The 13,654-nt window shown below is 41.6% G+C and overlaps 1 protein-coding gene across 3 annotated transcripts in view; it reads left to right on the top strand.

The window, feature by feature from the left end:
• The window catches only part of ccdc18 (coiled-coil domain containing 18), a 101,231-nt gene that overhangs the window by 25,965 nt on the left and 61,612 nt on the right, over positions 1-13,654 (top strand). For all 3 annotated transcript variants that reach the window (XM_062022271.1, XM_062022270.1, XM_062022269.1), the window contains exons 9-11: positions 2,858-3,066; positions 3,157-3,267; positions 10,136-10,267. In XM_062022271.1, the coding sequence (XP_061878255.1) occupies positions 2,858-3,066; positions 3,157-3,267; positions 10,136-10,267 (452 nt within the window). The remainder of the gene's footprint in view (positions 1-2,857; positions 3,067-3,156; positions 3,268-10,135; positions 10,268-13,654) is intronic.

The following is a 13,654-nucleotide window of genomic DNA, read 5'->3' as shown; positions in this document are numbered from 1 at the left end:
AAGGGCAAAACCCAAATGATTTTAAAGGGATCAATACTAGTTTTTACTTTTGTAACTGTCCATTAGTCCACTTTTTTTTGTTAAAAAAATAGCGTTCAATACCACAAATGTGATACATCATCTGATTTACAACAATACTAGCAAATTCTACATTTAATAAGAAAAACTTCATACAAATTTGTTATTGTGTTTACTTTAGTTACTTGCCATAAAAATTTTCAGTTTTATGATCTATACCGGATCGGAACTTGAAATCGGATCCGATCTGACGCCAAAAAGTTCGGATTGGGATTAGAGGCTAAAAATGTTGATTGGGACATCCCTAAATGTTTGTGAAAGAGAGACGACGCAGCTTGTCTTTTAATAGTGTGAGAATAAGTGTGTACTGTGTTTACAGCCACATAAAACTCCAAAATACAGACTGGTGGCTAATGGTGATTGGATTTTCCCTATTTTGTCCTGGTAATATTTGAGTTCTGGATTGTTGTTTGACTTTTGGACCATGCTTCCAATCAAATGTAATACAAAATTATATAATAATAACACATTCAAAACACCCGAGGACACTTTGAAAAATAACATCCATCCATCCATTTTCTACCGCTTGTCCCTTTTGGGGTCTCGGGGGGTGCTGGAGTCTATCTCAGCTGCACCTGGGCGGAAGGCGCAGTACACCCTGGACAAGTCGCCACCTCATCACAAGGCCAACTAACAATCAAGCTTTATTGCAGACTCCAACGTCCAAGTACACATACAATCACATACAGTACATAAAACAAAACATAAAATACAGGAAAAAGAAAAGCCATATCACATAATAAATAAATAATAAAACAGTGATTGTGCATATTCAGTAAAAGGCATCTAATAAATAAATAAAAGCAGCAATAAAAAAAATAATATTTATACTTAAAAAATGTGTCTACACATTCTATAAAAGGAACAGATACCAGTGTTTCCATATATAGGATTGGTACCTAACAGAACTACACCTAGGACTGGTTATCTGTATAATAAGATCATTCTCGGACCCCTGCAGTCTACATATAAACTTAAACATTCGTTTTCAGGGTGGTTTGGAAGGTGTTTATCCCTAAATCACAAAAAAGCTTGCTGGCACTACTACCCCTGGGGCTTTCCGAGCAGGATTCTGAGACAGTCATTATATGCAACTTGGAGTTTGCACAAGCTCTTTTTTTTTTAACCTCACCCAGAGGGGTGCTGTGTACATAGGGGTGCAGTAAGCTCTAAACGAGTACACCTTCGCTTCATCAGAACAGTAGTGAAATTTTCTCACCAGCATATTGGCTTGGACATACAGCATTCTTCTCTGTCCAAGCATGTCCGCATCATCCTCCATCTTGTCATTGATGATGTGGCCTAAGTATTCGACATTGTTGCACACAGACAGGGTTTGACCAGACAAGTAGAAACCTGGGAAATTAAGATGTTGATCCTCCTTGGTCCTACATATCCTTACCATACTCTTTGTGGCATCATACTTGATGTCAAACTTGACTCCATAGTCTGAGCATACGATCCATCCATTTCCCGCCGCTTATCCGAGGTCGGGTCGCAGCAGCCTAAGCAGAGAAGCCCAGACTTCCCTCTCCCCAGCCACTTCGTCCAGCTCCTCCCCGGGGGATCCCGAGGTGTTCCCAAGCCAGCCGGGAGACATAATATTCCCGACGTGTCCTGGGTCTTCCCCGTGGCCTCCTACCGGTCGGACGTGCCCTAAACACCTCCCTAGGAAGGCGTTCGGGTGGCATCCTGACCAGATGCCTGAACCACCTCATCTGGCTCCTCTCGATGTGGAGGAGCAGCGGCTTTACTTTGAGCTTCTCCCGAATAAACAGAGCTTCTCACCCTATCTCTAAGGGAGAGCACCGCCACCCGACGGAGGAAACTCATTTTGGCCGCTTGTTCCCGTGATCTTGTCCTTTCGGTCGTAACCCAAAGCTCATGACCATAGGTGAGGATGGGAACGTAGATCAACCAGTAAATTGAGAGCTTTGCCTTTCGGCTCAGCTCCTTCTTCACCACAACAGATTGATACAGCGTCTGCATTACTGAAGACGCAGCACCGATCCGCCTGTCTATCTCACGATCCACTGTTCCACCACTCGTGAATAAGACTCCGAGGTACTTGAACTCCTCCACATGAGGCAAGATCTCTTATCCAACCCGGAGATGGAACTCCACCCTTTTCTGGGCGAGAACCATGGACTCGGACTTGGAGGTGCTGATTCTCATCCCAGTCGCTTCACACTCGGCTACGAACCGATCCGGTGAGAGCTGAAGATCCTGGCATACTGGGAGATATAATGGCCAAATTCAGCGTACATAAAGTGGTTGATTAAGGTATTCCCAATGATGCACCCTGTTCTGCAATTATATATATATATATATATATATATATATATATATATATATATATATATATATATATATATATATATATATATATATATATATATAATTTATATACAATTTAAGTAAAAAGGTTTCGAAATGTTGGACCTGTAACATCCTTAATAGTCAATGAAGTTCAAAACAAATCATAATTTCCAGTTAAATTCTGATGAAAGCAAGAAGATGACATGGTAATAAACTGCAACAATCTGATTTTAATTATTGGAATGACTTTTTAAGCTCAAACTAATATCCTTGAAGACTAACTGACCATTGGTATTTATCTCTTCTCATTTTTGCTCCGATTAAAAACAACTGAGTTAGATTTCTTTGCAAGAGTCTGTTAGTGCAACCAAACTAATTGGTTCTTTGTTAACGATCAAAGTAACACAATGGCCCTTGTAACCCCATCCATCTCAGTCGTTTGGTTTGTATGCCTTATCAGGTGAAGGTTACCAGCAGCTTCTACAGGTCATACAGGTGAAGGAGGCTGAGCGCATGAAACAAAGCAGCCTGGTTGATCGACTGCAAGATCGCGTGAACCGAGCCCAGGAGGAGATTTCCTCCCTGCAGGCCCAACGGGCCTCCCACTTACAGAACATCCAGGCAGAGAAGATAGACAAAGCCAACCAAGCCTCGGCCGCAGAAAAAGAAGTAACATCGCTTGTCTTTTTGTTGTTGTTTTACGGTTTTGTTCGGCAACTTCTCAAAGCTTAGCTGGCATTGTCCTTTGTTTTACCTCAGCTGAAAAGGAAGAGCGCTCGAGTTTCCGCGCTGGAGAAGCAGTTACAGGAGAAGACATCAGCCTACAGTCAGGCTGCACTGAGGAATACTGAGCTGGAGAAGCAGCTACAGGTACTCACTGTCTTATTCATACTCAATATGACCAAACGCACATTGCTCATTGACGTGATCGGGATTTTTGGTCCATTTGTTGCAATCTCAAAATATATGTCCACTAAATGCTATCTTACTAGGATATTATGTAATGTGATTCCCGGGCGCGGCCACCGCTGCTGCCCACTGCTCCGCTCATCTCCCAGGGGGTGGAACAAGGGGATGGGTCAAATGCAGAGGACACATTTCACCACACTTAGTGTGTGTGTGTGACAATCATTGGTACTTTAACTTTAACAAATAGAAAGTTCTGACAGAAATTTTGATCGGCCTGCTATCTAAGATGTGCCTTTAAACTCTGGCCTGGGGTCGATCGAAGCCGCCATGTATCCAAATTTTTAGGTTTAAACATCCAAAATTAGCTAAAAAGCTAGCATAAAACATTAGCATGTTAATATAACAGACTGTAGCATACTTCTAAGATGGCACCAAGTATCAGAAGCTTTGGTTTTAGGTATAAACATATACACTTAGCTAAAAAGCTAGCATAAAACTTTAGCATGCTAATATAACAGACGTTAACATACTTCTAAGATGGCGCCAAGTATCAGAATCTATGATTTTACGTATAAACATACAAAATTTGCTAAAAAGCTAGCATAAAACGTTAGCATGCTAATATAACAGACAGTAGCATACTTCTAAGTTGGCGCCAAGTATCAGAATCTATGGTTTTAAGTATAAACATATACAATTAGCTAAAAAGCTAGCATAAACATTATCATGCTAATGTTATCATGCTAAGACCACAGACGTTAGCATACTTCTAAGATAACGCCAAGAATCAGAATCTATAATTTTAAGTATGAACATACAAAATTTGCTAAAAAGCTAGCATAAAATGTTAGCATGCTAATATAACAGACAGTAGCATACTTATAAGATGGCACCAAGTATCAGAATCAATGGTTTTAGCTATAAACATATACAATTAGCTAAAAAGATAGCATAAAATTTTAGCATGCTAACATTAGCATGCTAATATAACAGACGTTGGCATACTTCTAAGATGGCGCCAAGTATCAGAATCTATGATTTTAGGTATAAACATACACAATTAACTAAAAAGCTAGCAGAAAACGTTAGAATTCTAACATTAGCATGCTAACATTAGCATGACAATATAAGTGAGGTTAGCATATTTCCAAGATGGCGCCAAGCATCAAAATTAGGTTAAAACAAACAATTATCGTTGCTTTCTCGGTCCGAATTGCTCTCGCTGCTGGTGGGAATGATTGTAAACAATGTGCAGATGTGAGGCGCTCCACAACCTGTGACGTCACGCTACTTCCAGTACAGGCAAGGCTTTTTTATCAGCGACCAAAAGTTGCGAACTTTATCGTCGATGTTCTCTACTAAATCCTTTCAGCAAAAATATGGCAATATCGCGAAATGATCAAGTATGACACATAGAATGGATCTGCTATCCCCGTTTAAATAAGAAAATTTCATTTTAGTAGGCCTCTAAAGCGTAGCAGTAATGCAGCTGAAAACAAGGAATAACATGTGCCAAAGAAGGCCAAACCAGAGCCGGCAAAATTCAGACAGTATTCCGAAGAATATGTGTTAATGGGATTTACGGCTTCGAGTTGTAACCCCCCCAAGGCATTGTGTTTTTTCTGCGGAGAAATGTTAGCGAACAGCGGCATGAAGCCCGTACATCTTCAGCGGCATCTCCGGACAAAACACGCTTGCCATGTCGGTAAGCCAGCTGATTTTTTTAAGAGGAGACTAAATGAATTCAGGTCATCTCAAGACACGATGCGGAAGGCCTCCACAATATCAGCCAAAGCCCTGCAGGCTTCTTACGCGGTGTCTTTGCTTGTTGCTAAAGCCAAAAAGCCGTTCACTATCGCTGAAGAGCTGATACTTCCAGCCGCTGCAGTGCTGGCCGAGACAATACTGGATAAAAACGCAGCCGAGAAAATAAAGAATGTGCCTTTATCAAATGACTTTGTTTGCCGGAGAGTAGATAAAATGGGAAAAGACATTGTTGAGCAAGTTGTTGGAAAACTTAGCGACTCATTTTCCCTCCAGCTGGATGAATCCCCAGATATTAGTGGAAATGCACAACTTGTAGGTTTTGTCAGATACATCTATACTGACGATATTTATGAGCACATACTTTTTTGTAAAACATTAGACGGGAGAACAACAGGAGAGGACATTTTTGACATTGTCAACACTTTCTTCTCTGAGAATAGCATCAGCTGGAAGTCCTGTAGCAACGTCTGCACAGATGCAGCAGCGTCAATGACGGGCAGCGTGAGAGGACTGATTGCACGCGCTAAAAAAAAACCCAGACGTGAAGTGGACTCACTGTGTCACACACAGGGAGGCATTGGCGTTCAGGAAAATTACCCCTGTGCTTCATGACGTTTTAAACGACAGCATCAAAGTCATCAACTTTATAAAGTCAAGGCCACTTAATTCACGTCTGTTTCGTCGCCTCTGTGAAAATATGGGAGCTGAACACACGCAACTGCTGCTGCACACAGAAGTGCGCTGGCTCTCCCGAGGGAAAATACTAAAATGGCTGTTGGAATTACGTTCCGAGATACACACCTTTCTGATTGATCACCATTCCCCCCACGCCACCTTGTTCCAGGACATGGACTGGCTTGCTAGGTTATGTTATCTGGCAGATATTTTCGGCAAACTGAATGAACTGAATATGCCCCTACAGGGCAAGGACACCAACATTTTAAACCTTTATGACAAGGTGGGTGGTTTTCAGAAGAATGCTAAGCTGTGGAAAACGGCCTGTGCTCAGGGAAATTTCACCTGCTTTCCTCAGGTGGATGATTTTCTCACAAATGAGGATGTGGACAGAGCTCCAGTCAAGTCAGTCATCATGGGTCATTTGACCAACTTGATTCAAGATTTTCATTACTACTTTCCTGACATGGAGGAGAAATCTGCACAGCTGGATTGGGTGAGAAATCCGTTTCTATTGTCTGAAGCTACCAGAAGCAAGCTACCTGTCACTTATTAGGAAAAATTCCTAGAAGTGTCATCTGACCGTGGCTTTAAGATGAAGTTTTCCACCTCCACACTCACCCAGTTCTGGGTGTTGTGAAGCAGGAGCACCCTGACCTGGGGCAGAAAGCTTTGGACCAGCTATTACCCTTCGCCTCCACATATTTATGTGAGTCCTCCTTCTCTGCAATGACTGTGATCAAATCACAGCAAAGAAACAGACTTTGCGTGGAGAAGAGCTTGATCACAGCAGTTGCCTCCCTGCCACCAAGACTGACAAAGATCCTCAGTGAAGCACAAGCTTAGGTTTCTCACTAAAATATCTGTCAAAAAGAACTCTGAAAAGAAATGCAACAATGCAATATTCAGTGTTGACAGCTAGATTTTTTGTGGACATGTTCCATAAATATTGATGTTAAAGATTTCTTTTTTTTTTAAAGAAATGTTTAGAATTAAGTTCATGAATCCAGATGGATCTCTATTACAATCCCCAAAGAGGGCACTTTAAAGGCCTACTGAAATGATTTTTTTTTATTCAAACGGGGATAGCAGATCCATTCTATGTGTCATACTTGATCATTTTGCGATATTGCCATATTTTTGCTGAAAGGATTTAGTAGAGAACAACGACGATAAAGTTCGCAACTTTTAGTCGCTGATAAAAAAAAGCCTTGCCTATACCGGAAGTAGCGTGACGTCACAGGAGGAAGGACTCCTCACATTTCCCCATTGTTTACAATGCAGCGAGAGAGTTTCGGACAGAGAAAGGGACGATTACCCCATTAATTTGAGCGAGGATGAAAGATTTGTGGATGAGGAAAGTGAGAGTGAAGGACTAGAGAGGCAGTGCAGGACGTATCTTTTTTCGCTTTGACCGTAACTTAGGTACAAGGGTTCATTGGATTCCACACTTTCTCCTTTTTCTATCGTGGATCACGGATTTGTATTTTAAACCACCTCGGATACTATATCCTCTTGAAAATGAGAGTCGAGAACGCGAAATGGACATTCACAGTGACTTTTATCTCCACGACAATACTGAGCTAACGTGATAGCATCAGGCTCAAATGCAGATAGAAACAAAAGAAATAAACCCCTGACTGGAAGGATAGACAGAAGATCAACAATACTATTAAACCATGGACATGTAAATACACAGTTAATAATTTCCAGCTTAGCGAAGCTTAACAATGCTGTTGCTAACGACGCCATTGAAGCTAACTTAGCTACGGGACGGCGGCGACGGGCGTTGTAGCTTTCGACGACACCCTGGCCGCCATCAGAGTTGGCAAGAAACATATATTTCCTCAAAGTTACGTACGTGACATGCACATAGCGACACGCACGTACGGGCAAGCGATCAAATGTTTGGAAGCCAAAGCTGTACTCACGGTAGCGCGTCTGCTATCCATCTCAAAGTCCGCCTGGTTGTGTTGCTGCAGTCAGCCGCTAATACACCGATCGCACCTACAGCTTTCTTCTTTGCAGTCTCCATTGTTCATTAAACAAATTGCAAAAGATTTACCAACACAGATGTCCAGAATACTGTGGAATTTTGGGATGAAAACAGAGCTTTTTTGTATTGGATTCAATGGGTCCGAATACTTTCGTATCAACCATTGACGTCACGCGCATACGTCATCAAATCTAGATGTTTTCAACCGGAAGTGTGGCGGGAAATTTAAAATTGCACTTTATAAGTTAACCCGGCCGTATTGGCATGTGTTGCAATGTTAAGATTTCATCATTGATATATAAACTATCAGACTGCGTGGTCGGTATTAGTGGGTTTCAGTAGGCCTTTAAGTTGATGATTACTTCTATGTGTAGAAATCTTCATTTATAATTGAATCACTTGTTTAGTTTTCAACAAGTTTTTAGTTATTTTTATATATTTTTTTCCATATAGTTCAAGAAAGACCACTACAAATGAGCAATATTTTGCACTGTTATACAATTTAATAAATCAGAAACTGATGACATAGTGCTGTATTTTACTTCTTTATCTCTTTTTTTCAACCAAAAATGCTTTGCTCTGATTAGGGGGTACTTCAATTAAAAAAATGTTCACAGGGGGTACATCACTGAAAAAAGGATGAGAACCACTGCTCTAGCACAACACACTCGTTGACAAACATATCCCACCAGGCTGGCTCCACATTGCTATGTTGCCGTCTGAGATGTGTTGTATCTGAAATAGCTGCAATCGCGCGTTTCCTTCTCTTCAGCTCTTCATGTGTGATTTTTACAAGCGTCCGTACATGTAGAAGAAGGAGAAACACGGGCATGTCTGGATGGACCTAACTGCAGTTTGTGCACACCTTTCTTAGCGGCAGCTTCTTTAGCTCCGCAGGCATCTTCGTAGGCTTTCAAAACGCCGTTGCAATAATGCTGCCGTTTCATAACGTTTGATGTGTTGAAGTGCGATGTTTTTTTCCTCTCCTTGCCGACTGTTTGCAGAACATTTGGTGCAAATAGCACGTAAAAAGTCTTCTACACAAATAGAGATGTCCAATAGTATCGGACTGCCGATATTATCGGCCAATAAATGATTTAAAATGTAATATCGGAAATTATCGGTATAGGTTTCAAAAAGTAAAATGTATGACTTTTTAAAACGCCGCTGTACGGAGTGGTACACGGACGTAGGGAGAAGTACAGAGCGCCAATAAACCTTAAAGGCACTGCCTTTGCGTGCCGGCCCAATCACATTATATCTACGGCTTTTCACACACACAAGTGAATGCAAGGCATACTTGGTCAACAGCCATACAGGTCACACTGAGGGTGACCCTATAAACAACTTTAACACTGTTACAAATATGCGCCACACTGTGAACCCACACCAAACAAGAATGACAAACACATTTCGGGAGAACATCCGCACCGTAACACAACATAAACACAACAGAACAAATAACCAGAACCCCTTGCAGCACTAACTCTTCTGGGACGCTACAATATATCCCCGGTCCCCCCCCAACCCCGCCCACCTCAACCTCATCATGCTCATGTCCCAAATTCCAAGCTGCTGTTTTGAGGAATGTTAAAAAAAATAATGCACTTTGTGACTTCAATAATAAATATGGCAGTGCCGTGTTGGGACTTTTTTCCATAACTTGATGATTTATTTTGGAAAACCTTGTTTCATTGTTTAATGCATCCAGCGGGGCATCACAACAAAATTAGGCATAATAATGTGTTAATTCCACGACTGTATGTATCGGTATCGGTTGATATTGTAATTGGTAATTAAGGGTTGGACAATATCGGGATATCATATATCGGCAAAAAAGCAATTATCGGACATCTCTATACACAAACAATGCCATGGTTGCTTACAGCACGGCACAGGTAGGAGAAAATCAGCGTTTGATTTGCTCGCCCTAACCCACCTACAGCACAGGAGTAATTTGAGCTTTTTTTGTTAATTATATTTTTTCATCAATTTTTTATTATTAGGTTTATTGGTATGACGTCATAGTTCCTTATATCGGCCCAATAATTATTCATTCGATATTTATCATGTAGCCCCAGTAGCAATCATATTATTGTATGTCATTGGCTTACATTGTATTTAAACTTGTAGATTTTGTGTTTTAGTTGGAACGTAGCACATTTGGTGTGTTTTAAACTAGATGAGTCTACCAAAATGGTATCTTCAGTTTCATTTTTGACAAATATGACATTTTTACTCAAAAAGTTTATGGTTGAGAAATAAATAAAATCGTACTGAGGAAAAAAATGCCTGGTTGGATGCCTTATGGGCATCCACAAGAAATCATTTACTGCTTCATAATAGGTTTAGAAAATGTGCATATGTCAATTTTACTTATGTTTTATGCAGGAGAAGACCAGCACCCTTCAGCATTACCAGTCACTGCTCAGCAAAAAGCAAAAAGAGTTCCAGCAATCTTTGGACAAGAGTAAACAATCACAAACTCAGCAATACACGGAACAGCAGCACAGAATAGACATGGTAACTTGACTCCATTTTTTCATGTTCCTCATTTTTGTTTCCTCATCCTGCACTACACATCACCCGTCACATCAATTAATCGTTTCATTTGGCTGATAATGTGGAATTGATGAATAATTAGGTGTGCTTCCTGGTCTTATCTTGCCTCTGATTGGCCAGTCTGTAATGTTTGGCCCCAACCTTAGCCAATTGTGACTCATCATATGAACACCAACCAATCATCATGGATGTTCTCCGTATGTAAGGAAGTTCTCATTCACCCAGTTTGTAGCTGGTAGCTTTGATGTAAGCTACCTCGCTACATGGCTCTAAAAGTGGCTAAGCGACAGGAAAATCTACTTGTTAAAAAAGTAGCAAAGCTACTGCCAAACTCCTGGGAAATGTAGTTAAGCTACGTAGCTTAGCTACATGTAGCTTATTACAACCCATCACTGGTCTTGAAGTGAGACAAGTAGGAAACAACCAAAACAAAAGCGCTTACAGGAAATAAAGACAAACACAGAGGAAAAACTAAAACATAACCAAACTGTCAGGGACAAGCCTGACAGTAGCCCCCCTTCCCATAACGGATACCAGACGTTCTAGAACCTCCCACCCCCTCCCAAAAAAAACAGTCCAAAGTCACGGGAGGGTGGAGGGAGGACAAGGCGGTGGGCCGCCAGGCCAAGTGTCCCCGCAACCAGCAGGGAAGAGTCAGGTGGCGACGGCGAGTTGAACGCCGCCGCAATTGGCGACGCGGCTCGTCCGCCGGCCTGGGGGGACCCCCCGGAGAGGATTGTGGCGCCCTCTGCTGGCCCACCGGAGAGGATGGTGGCGCCCTCTGCTGGCCCACCGGACTGCATGGTGGCGCCCTCTGCTGGCCCACCGGACAGCATGGTGGCGCCCTCTGTTGGCCCACCGGAGGGCATGGTGGCGCCCTCTGCTGGCCCACCAGAGAGTATGGCGCTGTCTGTTGCAGACCCACCGGAGTGGATGGCGCCGTCTGTTGCAGACTCACTGGGTAGAGAAGTAGCTGTGCCTCCCCAGCTGCACAGCTACTCATAGCCCCCCCCCCCCTCAAGGGACGGATCCCAGACATCCCTCAGAGAAGCCAACACAGGACAGGGATGGGTGGGAGGGATTACAAAAAGAGGCAAAGTATTTCCTCGATTTGGCCATCAATGTTAAAGCATTGTTAAGCCTCTGCCATCGAAATCTCTGCGGGGTTCGTGTTAGGCTGGAGTATTCTGTCACGTGGTGTTGATGACGAACCCCAAGATGCAGAGAAGGCAGGATTGGTGCAGGAAAACATGATTTAATGTCAAAAATAAGAAGTTAAAACACAAACCAGAAACTAGGCGACAGGAAACGGGATACCAGGAAACAGGAACTAGGAACTAGGAACAAAAAGACAGCACGCTGCAAACAGCTACAGGATACAAGTCCAGCTTCAACGACGACAAGTATTAGCGACAATACTCCAGCACAGGCTGGCTGGCAAGGGAGGTTTAAATAGCATCTGGCTGATTGACACCAGGTGTGGCCAGGTGCCAATCAGCCGCAGCTGAGGGAACAGCGCTCAGGGAGACCAGCAGGAAACAACCAAAATAAAAGCGCTGACAGGAAATAAAGACAAACACAGAGGAAAAACTAAAACATAACCAAACTGTCAGGGACAAGCCTGACAGTAACGATTTTATTCAAAACGATTCTCGATTCAAAATCAATACTTTTTTAATAACATTGGGTGCCAGTTATATGATTAACTGCATTCCTCCATAAAATAGATAAACCGCTCTGATAAATGTATATATTACTTAAAATAAAAACTGGTGTTGTTTAATAGAATTCTACTTTAATTAATTTATTTATTTAATAAAGTCAAATTCAACTAAGGCAACAAGAGAAGTATTCCACACTTCTCTGTTGTAAAGTAAATATGTACAGCAGATATGACCATCTCCATCAGGGGTCCCCAAACTACGGTCTGCGGGCCGAATGCGGCCCACCACCGTCCAAACTACCGGCCCCGGGAAGTCCTAAGTTAAAAAGAGAAAAAAAAAAAATATATATATATATTATTATAATTTTTGTATTATTATTTTTTTCAAATATACATACATATATATATATATATATATATATATATATATATACACTACCGTTCAAAAGTTTGGGGTCACCCAAACAATTTTGTGTTTGAGCCTTCATTTCTAAGAACAAGAATAGACTGTCGAGTTTCAGATGAAAGTTCTCTTTTTCTGGCCATTTTGAGCGTTTAATTGACCCCACAAATGTGATGCTCCAGAAACTCAATCTGCTCAAAGGAAGGTCAGTTTTGTAGCTTCTGTAACGAGCTAAACTGTTTTCAGATGTGTGAACATGATTGCACAAGGGTTTTCTAATCATCAATTAGCCTTCTGAGCCAATGAGCAAACACATTGTACCATTAGAACACTGGAGTGATAGTTGCTGGAAATGGGCCTCTATACACCTATGTAGATATTGCACCAAAAACCAGACATTTGCAGCTAGAATAGTCATTTACCACATTAGCAATGTATAGAGTGTATTTCTTTAAAGTTAAGACTAGTTTAAAGTTATCTTCATTGAAAAGTACAGTGCTTTTCCTTCAAAAATAAGGACATTTCAATGTGACCCCAAACTTTTGAACGGTAGTGTATATATAAATATATATATATACTGTAAATATATACAGTATATATACAGTCAAGAAAATAAGTATTTGAACACCCTGCTATTTTGCAAGTTCTCCCACTTAGAAATCATGGAGGGGTCTGAAATTTTCACGGTAGGTGCATGTCCACTGTATGAGAGATAACCTAAAAAAAAATCCAGAAATCACAATCTATGATTGTTTAACAATTTATTCGTGTGATACAGCTGAAAATAAGTATTTGAACACCTGTCTATCAGCTAGAACTCTGACCCTCAAAGACCTGATAGTCCGCATTTAAAAGTCCTCCTCCACTCCACTGTATTATCCTGAATCAGATGCACTTGTGTGAAGTCGTTAGCTGCATAAAGACACCTGTCCACCCCATACAACCAGTAAGACCCAAACATTCAGCATGGCTAAGAGCAAAGAGCTGTCCAAAGACACCAGAGACAAAATTGTACAACTCCACAAGGATGGAAAGGGCTACGGAGAAATTGCCAAGCAGCTTGGTGAAAAAAGGTCCACTGTTGGAGCAATCATTAGAAAATGGAAGAAGCTAAACATGACGGTCAATCTCAATCGGAGTGAAGCCCCATGCAAGACATCACCTCGTGGGGTCTCAATGATGCTAAGAAAGGTGAGGAATCAGCCCAGGACTACACGGCAGGACTTGGTCAATGACCTGAAAAGAGCTGGGACCACTGTTTCCATGGTCACTGTTGGTAATA

The sequence above is a fragment of the Entelurus aequoreus genome, linkage group LG16 (genome assembly GCF_033978785.1).
Source record: "Entelurus aequoreus isolate RoL-2023_Sb linkage group LG16, RoL_Eaeq_v1.1, whole genome shotgun sequence".
Classification (NCBI taxonomy): Eukaryota; Metazoa; Chordata; class Actinopteri; order Syngnathiformes; family Syngnathidae; genus Entelurus; species Entelurus aequoreus.
The sequence above is the reverse complement of the archived record's forward strand: the minus strand, read 5'-3'. Positions and strand labels throughout refer to the sequence as shown.